The sequence below is a fragment of the Aspergillus bombycis genome (genome assembly GCF_001792695.1).
Source record: "Aspergillus bombycis strain NRRL26010 chromosome Unknown contig00108, whole genome shotgun sequence".
Lineage (NCBI taxonomy): Eukaryota > Fungi > Ascomycota > Eurotiomycetes > Eurotiales > Aspergillaceae > Aspergillus > Aspergillus bombycis.
Window position 1 is genome coordinate 107,821 of NW_019170110.1, and position 13,826 is coordinate 121,646.

The 13,826-nt window shown below is 50.0% G+C and overlaps 4 protein-coding genes across 4 annotated transcripts; 2 read left to right on the forward strand and 2 right to left on the reverse strand.

The window, feature by feature from the left end:
• Nucleotides 1–387: 387 nt before the first annotated feature.
• ABOM_008775 (homoaconitase LysF) lies at nt 388–3,431 on the forward strand (the record flags this gene model as incomplete). Its single annotated transcript, XM_022535904.1, has 2 exons — nt 388–777; nt 1,110–3,431. The coding sequence occupies 2 exons, from the start codon at nt 388–390 to the stop codon at nt 3,429–3,431; spliced, it is 2,712 nt and encodes a 903-aa protein (XP_022385297.1).
• Nucleotides 3,432–4,152: 721 nt separating this feature from the next.
• On the forward strand, nt 4,153–7,425 carry ABOM_008776 (ankyrin repeat protein; the record flags this gene model as incomplete). The annotated part of the gene is made up of 2 exons (XM_022535905.1): nt 4,153–4,589; nt 4,644–7,425. The coding sequence occupies 2 exons, from the start codon at nt 4,153–4,155 to the stop codon at nt 7,423–7,425; spliced, it is 3,219 nt and encodes a 1,072-aa protein (XP_022385300.1).
• A 1,235-nt stretch (nt 7,426–8,660) lies between these two features.
• On the reverse strand, nt 8,661–10,608 carry ABOM_008777 (tRNA modification GTPase; the record flags this gene model as incomplete). Its single annotated transcript, XM_022535906.1, has 3 exons — nt 8,661–8,679; nt 8,734–10,274; nt 10,339–10,608. 3 exons carry the CDS (start codon nt 10,606–10,608, stop codon nt 8,661–8,663), a joined length of 1,830 nt encoding a protein of 609 aa, XP_022385299.1.
• Nucleotides 10,609–11,601: 993 nt separating this feature from the next.
• Nucleotides 11,602–13,826, reverse strand: ABOM_008778 (FH2 domain-containing protein; the record flags this gene model as incomplete). Its single annotated transcript, XM_022535907.1, has 2 exons — nt 11,602–12,429; nt 12,506–13,826. Coding segments are annotated over 2 exons (2,149 nt in total), but the record flags the coding sequence as incomplete, so codon positions are not given.

Here is a 13,826-nt window from a genome sequence, read left to right on the forward strand (position 1 = left end):
AAGACGGGTGTCTGGAGTGTGATGTTCAAACAGCCGCAGCTACAGATTGGAAGAGACTATACACCTCTTCCTCCTACGTCGGTCGAGGAAAATGAGGAGTTGCTACGGTTCTTCATTCGTAGGGACCCTTTCGGCGAAATGTCCCGGTACTTGCATGGTCTGGACATGGGAACTCGCATAGAGATGCGTGGTCCACAGATTGAGTGCGAAATTCCTTTAGATACCCAGCAGATTCTCTTCATTGCCGGTGGAACTGGTATCGCTCCTGCCTTACAGGCAGGACATACGCTCCTTAGCCGCACAAATGGAACACATAAACCGAGGATACACATCCTTTGGGCGAATAGGAGACGAGATGATTGTGTTGGTGGTACAAATGACAATACCATGGCGTCTAGATCGCGAGCGTCCTGGTTCTCCGGTCTCTTGAAGTCATCGCCAGCCGATCCATTGCCGGCTGATCCCGTGAATAGGACTGCTCCTTTCCCTTCACTCATTGTCAGAGAGCTTGAGGCTCTCAAGTCTCAGTATCCGGGACAGGTCACGGTGGACTATTTTGTTGACGAGGAATACACATTTATCGGGAAAAAAACTATATCAGACGTTACGAAATCTGCTATCCCAGTTGAGGGATCTGAGAAACGCAAGATGATATTAGTCTCGGGACCAGAAGGCTTCATTAGCTACATGGCTGGACCAAAGCTCTGGGCGCAAGGTATGGAGCTTCAAGGACCGCTTCGAGGGATCATCAAGGAACTTGACTTGAAGGATTGGGCTGTATGGAAACTCTAACGACCGATTTCCCGGACGGTTAAGTGATGGTAAAAGGGAAAGGGAAAAACTAGATATCTTTATTTTGTATATATCTGTATAGAAGTATAGAATCGGGTCTTTTGTCGATAACTTTGACTCATGACCTCCGATAGCGGAGAGTCTTGGCGCTCTAGCCGCTTTTTATCGGCGCATCCCCAGAGTGAGAAATAATGCGCTTCTTCTCATTCGCCAGACTTTCGCTCGCAAGAAAGGTCAACTCTTGAACGTCTCCTGGCAAGAATGGCTGTAGGTCCTTTCTTCCATATCGCCTTAATTGTTTAGCTGACCCCATGCAGTCTCGATTGATGCCGTCCGGTGGCCCTGGCAGGCGCTGGGCATCCCTGCGCGTGCCGAGCACTCCTCAACGACGTGCGTTCGCCTCCACTAGGTTCTACTTCCAAGATATTTTTCAGTCGCAATTGGAGGATCCCTCGTCAGCTGCAGTCTACTCCTCTCTTCAGGCTTCAAGAGCCGTTCCGCAGACACTCACAGAGAAGATTGTTCAGAAGTACTCCGTTGGTTTGGCCAAGGACAAATTCGTCAAATCCGGCGACTATGTCACTATCTCGCCTCACCGGTGTATGACTCACGACAACTCATGGCCTGTTGCTCTGAAGTTCATGTCTATTGGTGCAACAAAGTTACACGATCCGAAGCAGATTGTGATGACGCTCGATCACGATGTACAGAACAAGTCGGAGAAGAACCTACAAAAGTATCGTCAGATTGAAGACTTCGCCAAGCATCAGGGAGTTGAGTTCTATCCCGCTGGAAGAGGTATTGGACATCAAGTCATGGTGGAAGAAGGCTATGCTTGGCCCGGTACTCTTGTGGTCGCTTCCGATAGCCATAGTAACATGTACGGTGGCGTCGGCTGCTTGGGCACTCCAATCGTGAGAACGGACGGTGCTAGCATCTGGGCTACTGGAAAGACATGGTGGCAGATCCCACCCGTTGCAAAGGTCACTTTGACCGGTATATTACCACCAGGTGTGACCGGTAAGGATGTGATCGTCGCTCTTTGTGGATTATTTGATAAGGACGATGTCTTGAACCATGCAATTGAATTTACCGGCTCTGAGGAGACTATGCGTAGTCTATCGGTAGATGCCCGGTTAACGATCGCCAACATGACAACAGAATGGGGTGCCTTGTCTGGCCTGTTCCCAATTGATAGTGTATTGAAAGGATGGTTGAAAGGCAAGGCTACAACAGCAGCCATGGGGCTTGCGGAGGGTCCCTTCAAGACCTTAGCCCCCCAGCACTTCACACACCCTCTCCTAGAGCAGCTGTTTGCCAACCCTCTGACTGCTGACAAGGGAGCCAAATATGCTAAGGAACTTTTCCTGGATCTTTCTACACTTTCCCCTTACGTTTCCGGTCCAAACTCCGTCAAGGTTGCCACCCCTCTCAAGGACCTGGAGGCGCAGGATATCAAGGTTAACAAGGCATACCTCGTCTCATGCACTAATTCGAGGGCTTCAGATATCGCTGCAGCTGCTAGAGTTTTCAAGGAAGCTGCGGAAAAGAATGGCGGCAAAGCCCCCAAGATTGCCGACGGTGTTGAGTTCTATGTTGCGGCTGCGTCTATCCCTGAGCAATTAGCAGCAGAAGAAGCGGGTGATTGGCAAGCCTTACTAGATGCCGGAGCTACGCCATTACTACCTGGATGCGCACAATGTATCGGGCTGGGAACCGGTCTCTTAGAGGCTGGTGAAGTAGGAATCAGTGCCTCGAACCGTAATTTCAAAGGCCGTATGGGTAGCACCGATGCGAAAGCATACCTTGGTAGCCCCGAAGTCGTTGCCGCTAGCGCTTTGACCGGAAAGCTCAGCGGCCCCGGCTGGTACCAGGCGCCGGAAGGTTCGACTGAAGTTGTACGTGGAGAGGGAGATGGAATTCGAGAGGAGGATCGCATGCTTACCGCTGAACAAGCCTTGGAGAAATTAATCGGCCAGATTGATAACTTGGTTGCCGATGGTGAAAAGCAGTTTGCTCCAGAAGAGGGTGAGGAATCATCAGGTGATTCCCTTACGGAGGTATACCCTGGATTCCCAGAGCGTGTTTCGGGTGAAATCGTTTTCTGCGATGCAGATAACATCAACACCGATGGTATCTATCCTGGTAAATACACTTACCAAGATGATGTTTCCCAAGAGACAATGGCTCAAGTCTGCATGTCCAACTACGATGTTCAGTTCTCGTCGATCGCTAAGGAAGGTGATATTCTAGTCACTGGTTTCAACTTTGGCTGTGGAAGCTCCAGAGAGCAGGCAGCGACTGCCATTTTGGCAAAGAAGATCCCGCTCGTTGTGTCGGGAAGCTTTGGCAATATCTTCTCTCGCAATAGTATCAACAATGCCCTGATGGGTCTAGAGGTTCCTCGTCTCATCAACCGTCTCCGTGAGAGCTTTGCTGGAGAAGGAAGTGACAAAGCTCTCACGCACCGCACTGGCTGGACCCTAACCTGGGACGTCCGGAGAAGCCGCATTGAGGTTCAGGAGGGAGAGAATGGCCCCAAGTGGACCCACCAGGTAGGTGAACTCCCCCCCAACGTGCAAGAAATTATTGCCAAGGGAGGTTTGGAGAAATGGGTCAAGAACGAGATTGGGGCTTAAACACTTCACTTTCGAAGTCGCTGAACATTTCTCAACCCCAAATGATCTTATACCCGAGCATGTTGATCCCCTTTCCTGCATGGATAGATATTTTCCTCTTTTCTGTCCCTTACCGTGGATTTATGTTCTAGTTGCCAGGTGCGTTAGACGGTTTGGGACGGCTCTGCATGTACAAAAGAGCGGTTTTGTTGTGTATTTCGAATAATGTCTTTATATCATCGTGATTATTATGATTAGTCCAATCTTGACTAAGTGGAGGTGGCTGTAAGATGCGACGAGCGAAGATGCACTGCCTGTGCGACTGACTTGTTCTAGACTTGGTGGCTGTGTTTCGGACCATCGAGCTGCCCCCCCTTGTCTTGCCAGCCTACATACACTCTCCGCTGTAGTTAATCAACGTTCTTTTACCTATAAATTCCCCCAAAGCATTATCAAAGAATTGGCGTTGGGTTTCTGGGGTTCGATTCGTCAACGCCGCAGCTGTGGACTCTACGCAAGTCGTGCTTTTATCTTGACTCTTCTCTTCTCTTCTCGTTTTCTCTCCCCGGGGGAGTTGTGATCTGCATGCTATTCATTGCCTTTGCCACTTTGTTCTTGTTAGGGTTGTCTACTTGTCTGTCACGGAAGCGCACACACGACCTGTCGCAACACTCCTCTTTCCTTCATCTATATCCTTCCCCTAATGATACTTTCGTTATAAAGCGAAACGGATTACGCTCCTATGGATCCAGGCTCTATATTTGGCGTGATTTCTGGCGCATTTCAGCTTGTGCAGATCATCACACAGACCGCTGCGGGGTTGGCGACGTTGCGCGAGAAGTTCAGCCACGCAGATCTCACAATTCGGTCACTCATTTCAGAGCTGACGACCATCAGAAATGCCATTTCAGAGCTAGATGAGTGGGCAAGGCACAATACCCGCGACACATCTGAACAAAATGAATATGACGAGGGCCTCTTTGTTGCGTTGGATGGCTGCCGCGCCGTCATGGACGTTCTTTCCGATCAGGTCGCTACCCTCACCAGAGGCAATGACACACAATTTGGGATAGGCACTCGTGTAAAGATCCTATGGAATGAAGACATAATGCGAGGCCATCAGGACAGGTTACACGCTCAGGTTCTCGCGCTACAACTTTTGGTTCAGGCCTGTCAATGGTGAGATTCTATTTACATGTTAACGACAGGCATATTTGGGCTGACCCACCGTAGTCGATCGACATCTGACCAACTCGAACTACTTCGCAAAGCGGAAAACCGTCAAATCATCCAGAGGGTTGCCAGTGACACAGCGACACTTCGGTCCTCAGGCAGCTACGCAGCCTCCCGCGCCGATAGCTCTAGCCTGACTCATCGCCAATCTTCGTCCGGAGATACTATCTTTGACTTCGATGGTAGACTACTTTCCTCTCCCCCTTATCGTCGTATACTCCATAGTTCGTGGTCAAGAACGGAAACGAAATCTACTGCCAGTAATGGCAATGAAAGCCGGAGTACCGATGAAGGCTATGGTAGCGGTTCGGGGAACACACCAAATATGTCACGGGCAAGCAGTCTTGTACTGCCAGTTCTACCATATGACACAATCCGCTCGGGACATGGCCATAGTAAGAGTGTGCCATTCAGACCCTCTAACTTTCAGTCGAGCCCAACACAATTCCAGAGATGGCAGTCAGACTCCACACCCTCTTCCCCCATCAGTCGCTCTTCGAGCTCCAAGCGGGAAAAGATTCGTGCAGCCTTCCGGCAACTGAGTCGCTCTAAGTCAGCGGCTCAAGCTCCTATACGAACCCTAACAGGCGGGTCAATGGCAGCACGGCGGATCAATGGGCGAGATATGCATACCAGCATCGACCTAACAACACCCGAGGGGGCTGCTGCACCACTTATTGTCAAGACAGCCCAGTCAGGCTCTCGTTCAGATGTCGAGAGACTTATAGAAAGTTGCCATGATATTGAAGCCTGCCATGTAAACACTCGAAGAAATGCATTACTGGTAGCATCGCATTGTGGAAACGAGGAAATCGTTGAATTGCTCCTTCAAAGAAACGCTCGACTAAATGTCACAGATAAGTCAGGGTCGACTGCCCTGCACCTTGCTGCCTCTCGCGGCCATTGTGAGGTTCTCAAATTGCTTCTTTTGGAAGGCATCGATACGGAAGCCCCAAATTCCAGAGGTAGAACCGCGCTCTGGCTTGCAGCAGAGCATGGACAACTTGAAGCCGCAAACATCTTGATTGCCGGTCTAGCTAAGGTCAACACGCGCGCTGAAAACCAAATGACTCCGCTGCATACTGCCGCAAAGGAGGGCCATGAAGCCGTTGTTGAATTTCTGGTTTTGAATGGGGCCGACTTGGAAGCCAGAGATGGAACGATGATGACAGTACTGCACCACGCCTGCGAAGAGGGTCACATGGGCGTGGTTGAGCTTCTTCTTACTCACAAAGCGGACATCGATGCGGTTGGAAGTGATAACAGGACGCCACTTGTTTGTGCTGCAGCGATGGGCCGGCTGCAGGTAACGCAGGCTTTGCTCAAGAGAAAGGCATCCACTAGACAGGTCGATGATGCTTCTATGACAGCGTTACACTGGGCTGCGTACAATGGACACACAGAAGTTGTTGACCTTCTTAGTCAGAAGAAAGACATTCTAGCTATGGCCAACATTGCTGGTCGATCAGCTCTGCACTTGGCTGTCCTGAATTCTAAATTTGCCGTTGTGGAATTACTCCTTCGCAAGCGTGTTCCAATGGAAACGCAGTGCCGTTCCGGTTTTGCTCCGCTTCACTATGCTTGTATAACTAAAACTGATAATACTGCGATTGTGAAGCTCCTGCTCATCTCGGGCGCCAATATAGAAGTGCAAACGAAGGACCAACAAAGGCCAATTCATCTCGCCGCAGCTCGCGGTTCCATAGCATTGCTTAACTTACTTTGTGACAAAGGCGCATCTTTGATAGCTCGAGATGCTATTGGAGACCGAGCGCTTTGTGCAGCATGTCGGTATGGACACACAGCTGCAGTTCAACATCTCCTAGATCGGGGTTCACCTCTATCTTTACCGTACGACGATAAGTTGCAGGAGGATTCTCCTCTTTGTCTGGCCGCAATGGGAGGCCACCTGCCCATTGTAACGCTTCTGCTTCAGCACGGGGCTTCCGTCCTGAAAAAGGATGAACAGGGATGGCAGCCGTATCATCATGCGGCACATTACGGGCATCCAGATGTTTTGCGATTCTTGCTGTCCTGCAGTCCCACGGGATGGGTCATGGAGGGAGCAAGTGAGGACTTTACGATGGAAAGGATTGGCTTTTCACCTTCTGCTGATATCCCTGAGGAAAAGAAGAAGGTGATACAGGACTTATTGAGCGAGTCACAGCGGCGGCCAGTAGCAACTACCGAGAGCATTCCACCCAGAGTTCCTCCATTTTTGGGTGATGTGCCAACAAGGGGACAAACCCGGTCTTCGGGGCTGGCTGGAAATCAGTATGTGCCGTTCACAGGACAGGTTCCAGTTATTCAAGAGTTACCCGGGACACTGGAACAAGGCCTACCCCCCAGTCGATCCACTACCCCGGAGCAAATGCACCGTAATATGAGGCCCCGCCGTGGCTCTGGCACTCTCCTGCAAGCTCTACCGGAGCAGGGCTCGTCAGAACAGCACATTGTCACACCTCGCGCTCGGCACCCTGAGGCTTTAGCAGAAATACTGCAAAATGAGGACTCGAATTATCATTTGCGGGAGGGTGTAAACTCAGCAGCGGTTGGAGGCTCAGCGCCAAGCAATTTACCTCCAGGCACCGTGTACCATCTTTTAGAGGAATGGTCCCGGCCACGCTCAACAGCATCCCCAGTGTCGATGATTAATGAACCTGTCTTAGAACCGTCACCTGCAGTGAAACTAGTTCGAGGGGACTCATGTGAGGGCCCAGGTAGAGAATCTGACGCAGAGTCAATATCATCGGTATACACTGCACCAGAAGGAGTCGTGTAGTTAGCGACTTGGAATGGACATGGCGGAAAGCCCACACGGTCGTGGAAACGATTGTTGAGACTTTCGGCCCATAGGGTTGAGTAAATCAGCTGCAGCCAAGCCTCTCCATCAACTAGACCGTGAGGTGATGTGGTCGGGGAAACCCGCAGAATAACGGTTATGGCAAATGGTAAACTACTAGTAGACGGTATCCATCTCTATCCATGATGGGATCGATGACTCCTCGATCTGGAGCACTTGTCCTGGAATCAGGCCGCACTACCCAATAGGCTTGCAGCATCCGGCATGACTCACGGGCACGTTCCCGGGACAAAAGATGATGATGATGAAGACAGGAAGGAGGGAGTAGTCGGGTAGTAGAGGAGTGTCAACCGATAGAGAATGATTTGATGCACCTGGAATGTCTTCGGCAGTTTTTCTCAAGAGGTCGCCGGAAAGTGAAGAAGGCCGGTCTTTTCCCCCCAAAAAAAGAGAGAGAGAAGAGAACAATCTCACCTCTGGAAGATCCTGTGGAAAACTCGAGAAGCAAGGCGATAGTTCAGGATTCGAGCGGAAGAAAATAAGCAGGCAGCATGAATTATATTGTTAGTCATTGCTGCTTTGCTTCATTGCCGTGGATGCCTTGAGGCAGACATGATTTGTCCCGGAGAGTATAAAAACGACTCATGCCTATAGCCTTCTTCTCTTTACTCTTTACTCTTTACTATTTGCTATTTACAATCATCTACAAAGTCGAGGCCATACCAAGCTGTCGCCTTCTGTTCTTTCATCACTTGTTCTCGTCCGCCTCTATGATCCTAGTCTTTTCTTTGTGCTCTTCCTATTATTGCCATCAGACCCCTTTCCTACCTCCCTGACTCGACTCTAGTATAGTCTCAAGACAGTCTGTAGATATAAAGGTCTTGAGTGATGATGGATATATCGGGTAGCTGGTCTAGCTGGTCCTCGACTGACGCCAAACAGTCAATGGGACGAGGAGATTATAACGCCCCCTCGGTCTTCCAGACTTTCCCTCCTCACATAACCGGCCCGTCCGACCTCGCAGCCATGCAAGGTCGCGGCGGTTATAATGACCCGAATGATAACGGCAAAAATAGTTGGGTTACCTGAACCATCGACTGCTTCTTCTGCACTCATATGGACGGCCATGGGGCAGCTCCTGTGGTGTGGGAGGTGAACTGGGGAAGCAGAGAGGCATCCTTAAAAGCGGCTCTGTTGGCGCACACTCTGGCGGTTCACTTTCCAACACAAAACCTAGTACACAGTTAGCAAGAGCCAACACCTCTCCGGATGAGCAGCGAGACATACTTCTCAAACACAACCCCCAAAACGTCCTCCACGTCGCCGCTCCCGCCCTTGCCAGTTATTGTCGCCAACGCATCGGCCGCAAAGCGCAGGTGCTCGGCGGCTGTCACGATATCTATGTCCATCTCAATAGGCTGTCGCACATGTTCATGGCTTAGCATTGGCGGCGCATGGCTTCTGGAAGTTTGGGTCAAGAAATCATCCAAATGTTGCAGGCATCTTTGTAGATTAGAACTTTGTCGATGCGTCACTCCGAGAGAATCTTCCCAATACGATAGATTATATTCCCCATTCGCATCACCTTCGATACCCGATGGAGATGCAATTTCTTCGAAAGTAGAGATAAGCCCGCGGAGGAGCTCTTGTAGATGGCCCGGGTCTTTCTGCTCCGGTGCGGATTCCAATTGCGCTTCATGACAAGAGATGCCGAAGATGCGCTTCTGCGGCACAGTAGGAAATATATCACCCACTGTGGTGAGCAACTGCTGGGGCAGAAGCTGACCGTTCTGGTCATCCAAGGGCAGCCGGTCGCATTTATTAATTGCAATAACGATGCACTTGTCAGCTGCAACACAATCATTGACCGCCTCTACTACTTCCTGTTCGATTGACAGCTGATACGGTATGTCACCGAAGGTGGCTTTCTCCAGAGACAAGACCGCAACAACAACATCGGATTCCAGAGCGCGAGCTTTGGCGCGCCGAATACCTTCCTTTTCGACAGCCCCGATCACGATCGATCCTTTCCCATTGACAAGTTCGGAACGGATTCCGGCCATATCGCCAAGCTTGCAGTACCATCCGCCCAGGTCAACTCCGACATCCACGATATCACGGGTGGTTCCTTCTTCGGTGCTAACAATAGCAGCCTCTTTACCGACGATCCGGTTCAATAAAGAACTCTTGCCCGCGTTGGGCGCCCCGAGCAAAGCAATCTTGATTCCATGGCGTAATAGCTCTCCTTTGGAGGCGTTTTGAATATGGAACTCAACCTGGACCCGCAGTGCCTGTACCTGCGATGCAACTGAGAGTACCAGCTCATCAGAAGACTCGTCGAAATGCTGATCTTCGGCGAAATCGATCAGCGCTTCAAGTTCCCCACGTGCATAGAGCAGCTGCTGTCGCCACTGCTCATATCGCTTAGACAACGCATCACTAGCACCTCTAACAGCCAGGCGACGCTGCTGTTCGGTGTCCGCAGACAAAGTATCGCCAAGAGCTTCTATCTGCGGAAGGTCCAGTCGGTTGTTCATGAAGGCACGACGGGTGAATTCGCCGGGTTCGGCGTAACGAACGAGCGAGTCTGGCTGACTCATGCGGGAAATAGCTGCAAGGACAGACTTAACGATTGCTGGCCCACCGTGAAGATGTAATTCAAGAACGTCCTCCCCTGTGACTGTCTTGGGGGCTGGGAAATACAACACCAGGGCCTCTGCATCAAGGACGCTGGCGCTGGAGGATTCACGCGTAGAGTCGAATAAAGTCCGTACAGCTGCACAGCGCGGTCGGGGAAGCGGCGCTTTTGGACATAACGCTCGATATATCTAATGGTGAAAGACGACATCAGCCACCTAGCAGCCCAACAGGTTGTAGATAAATTCAGCTCACCCGCACACATCCCGGACCTGATACCCGCACAACCGCAATGGCAGCTCGACCAGACGCAGTCGAAAGGGCGTAGATGGTAGAGTCTCCATCTATATGTGACTGTGTCGGTCTCGAAACGGAAAACATTCGGCTTTGCGGTACCGCCGGAGGTGGAAACAACACATAGCGCGAAGGATGGGCATGTTCCCGAAGGAAAGCGCAGCTATGCCTGCTCCATGACAGGCGAAAGGGAATCACCCGGCGCAGGTTTCGAAGATAAGACGCTCGCATGCGCAGAACGGCACTTGCGGCAAGATCAAACAATAAGTATGATAGTAGAAACAAAGGTTCTCCAAGCAGGTGGAAGAGTTGATTTATCACATATGGTCACGTGGGCATATGGGATATCAATACCATGTACGGAGTATTTTGGATCTTTTTTTCTTCCCCTAGGGCATTTTTACCTCCTTGTTATCTTGTAGAATGTATTTAAGGATATATATCTATAGTTCCCTAATATCTATTTTTGTTCGGATATGATATGCTCCTATGGTCCTTAGAGCGAAGTTATCATGTATGGTTTCCGTCGTCGGTGACCTTCAACATCGTCAGGTAAGATACGGTGCAACCAACCACAAGCGTGTCTGATGCATAAATATCACCGACTTCATAAGATGAATGTTTGTTTGAAGGTAAATCAATGATAGCTGCGTCGCCTCGTCACGCCTGCGCGTCGAAAGACGCGGCCATACACCATGAAAAAAAAAAGCCGCTCGGTTACCCGCCACAACCGACATGCAACAACAAATGCTAACCATGCACATCAAAGGAGATATCACGCGTACAACCCAGAAGGAAATATGACGTTACGTATGTACAAAGTGGGAAATCGAGACAGAAGCTGAAAGACATTCTGATGGGAACTGAAAACAAAGGAGTCGCTCGCTGTAGAAGCAAGGAAGTCGGTAAAACAATGTACTCTTGAAATAACGTTGGAAAATCCAGTAACAAGAGAAAGGGAGTAAAGGAAGAGCAGTGAAAGGATGGACCCATCACGCTAGCTGAGGGCCTTCAACGCCGACAACTCAGATGCAATAAGAAGTAGACAGACGAAGGAAAAGAAAAAATAAAGGGGAGCAAAATATTATACACTCAGTAAGGTAAAATGTTCCAAGTCGATGTCCGCTAGTCTATCAGGTATTATATTAGGAGAAAAGGAAAAAGAAAAGAAAAGAGAGCGAGAGAGAGAAGCAGGAGTTATGAAAAGCCGAAGAGGCGAAAACATCAATTTGACGGGTCGGAAAATCTGCCAGGAGAGTCGGCATCGGGTTCATCATCACTTGAAGAGCGGTGGTGTTGTTCTGTTGTTGGAGACACGACGATGACTGGAGTAACCGGTCGCTGCGAAATGACATCTTCTGGACTAGTCGCGATAGGCTCTTCTAAACCTTTCGAGTCAATCCTTGACGGTGTCATGGGCTCCGGTACTGGGGACAGGGCAGAGCCGTCGGCACTGTCTTTACTCCCACCTGTTGGTCCATTCCGTCTCCGTAATCTGCGTTGTCGACGTTCTTCTTCAGCGCTTTCCCTTCGTCTTCTGGACCGTTCCCCATCGGTATTATCTCTTAGACCTTGCAACATGCTTGCAGCACGATCTGCAACATCTTCACTCTCTGAGATCTGAGTCGAATCTTTGCTTGTGATCCCAGAGTCCGAGCCTAGGCTAAGGGGGCTCAGGAGCCCTGTCTCTGTGGTATTTGGTTCATCATTACTGGCAACATTGTCATTGACTTCGTTCCCATCATTGGTTCCACCACCTTCCGTGCCTTCAGCCCCAGGTAGGTCTGGCATCCTTTGGCCCGAAGCCACGCGAATCTGGTGTCGTTCCTTCAATCTAGCACGACGTCGACGGTCACGCTGATCCCTAGCCTGAGGAGCTGCAGCTCGTAACTTCTCCAAAAGAGAATCCATGGCCCCGCTTGAGGCAGGTAGTTGTGACGTTTCACCTGAGCCGGCACTGTTTGCAAGAGCAGCATTATTACGTTTGCGAGCAAGGGACGCTTCTGTACGTTTTCTAGCCTCCTCCAACGAGATATTCTTTTCCTTAGATTTCTGCGGGTTGAAGTTTCATTAGCCAAAATCCCCAGAGCATGCATGGGGCTCTAGATTAGGCCCAAACTTAACTTACCTTCCATTCAAGCAAGAAAGCAGCCAACTTGGCAAAGAAGTCTCGTCGAGCGCCCTCATCTGTGTTGTCCTCGCCGTAGAAGACCATAATGTCATCGTACGACTTAATCATCTCTTCAAGATAGAGCTGCATTTGCTCGGCCTTGCGCCTAGCCTCCTTCATACTCCTTTGAACAACTTGGCTAACGCGGTCTTGCGGGTGAAATTTCTTAGGATCGCTTAGATTACCAGCGTCTAGACTCGCCTGTACATTCTTAATATTGTCAATGTACTTCTTAGCATCTGTCCGCAACTGATCGACATTAAGTTTCTGAAGGGCGACAACACCGCTGATGTCATCGACGAACCCTTCCCATTCTGAGTATTGATTGCGAACAATCCGCTCGACAAGATCTGCAAAGGTGGTTTCATTCTTGTCATCCTTTACCATGCCCAATCGAGCGAGAGAGCTCAGCTTGAAACCTTGAGCTTGCTTATTAGCATCGTTCATGAAATTTCCGATATCTAAGATCAGCCCAAGCACATTCATCAGAGCTACAGAATCCCTCAGCGATTCGCTCACTTTCACAACCTGCTGAAGCTTAGCGGATATATGCTCGTAGTCAGGCTCAAAGGAGCGAGTTAATGCAAGGGCACGCATTCTCGCTTTCCAATAATGGTTCAGTTCGAAAGCGGTATATAGATAAATTTGATCTTCACGCGTAAGCTCAGCCGGGTCTTGTTCCCGCTCAGAGCTAGCAGCATTCGGCCCTGTCCAATCCCTGCTGTAAGGTGCCATCTGTTTGGATATGTTTTCGGGTATCGTGCACAGTTCATCTCGTTGGAGGAAGTCCATAACAACCTGGTTGTCAAGGATATCCGCGTCACAGTGAATAATCTTCTGCACAACGTCATCTGCAGGGTATTGGGAGAATTTTGCCATGGCAATCTGCAGATTCTTAGACAATTCGTTAGAGATAAGCTGCTTCTTATCTTTGCGCTGCTTGGCTGCCGCACTGCCTCCAAAGATCTTGGTCTCCTTCGCCATGAATAACCTCTCAACCTCATCCAATACACCCTTTTTGGCAAGTTCGGTATACTTTTCCTCCTTTGCTTGAGGAGTTAGTGCATGAGATGCCCATACAGTCACCTGAGGAGCATCAACCTTTTCCCAATGGAGCGCTTTGAGCTTCTTCTTAGGCCTGATTGATGGCAAAAAGACTGTCGATTTGGAGGGAACGGCCTGGGAAGCCATGTAATTTGCTCTCCAACCTCCAAATGAGGCGCCAGGGGGTGGTGGCGGTGGAGGAGCGCCAAATGAAGCGCCAGGGGGTGGGGGAGGA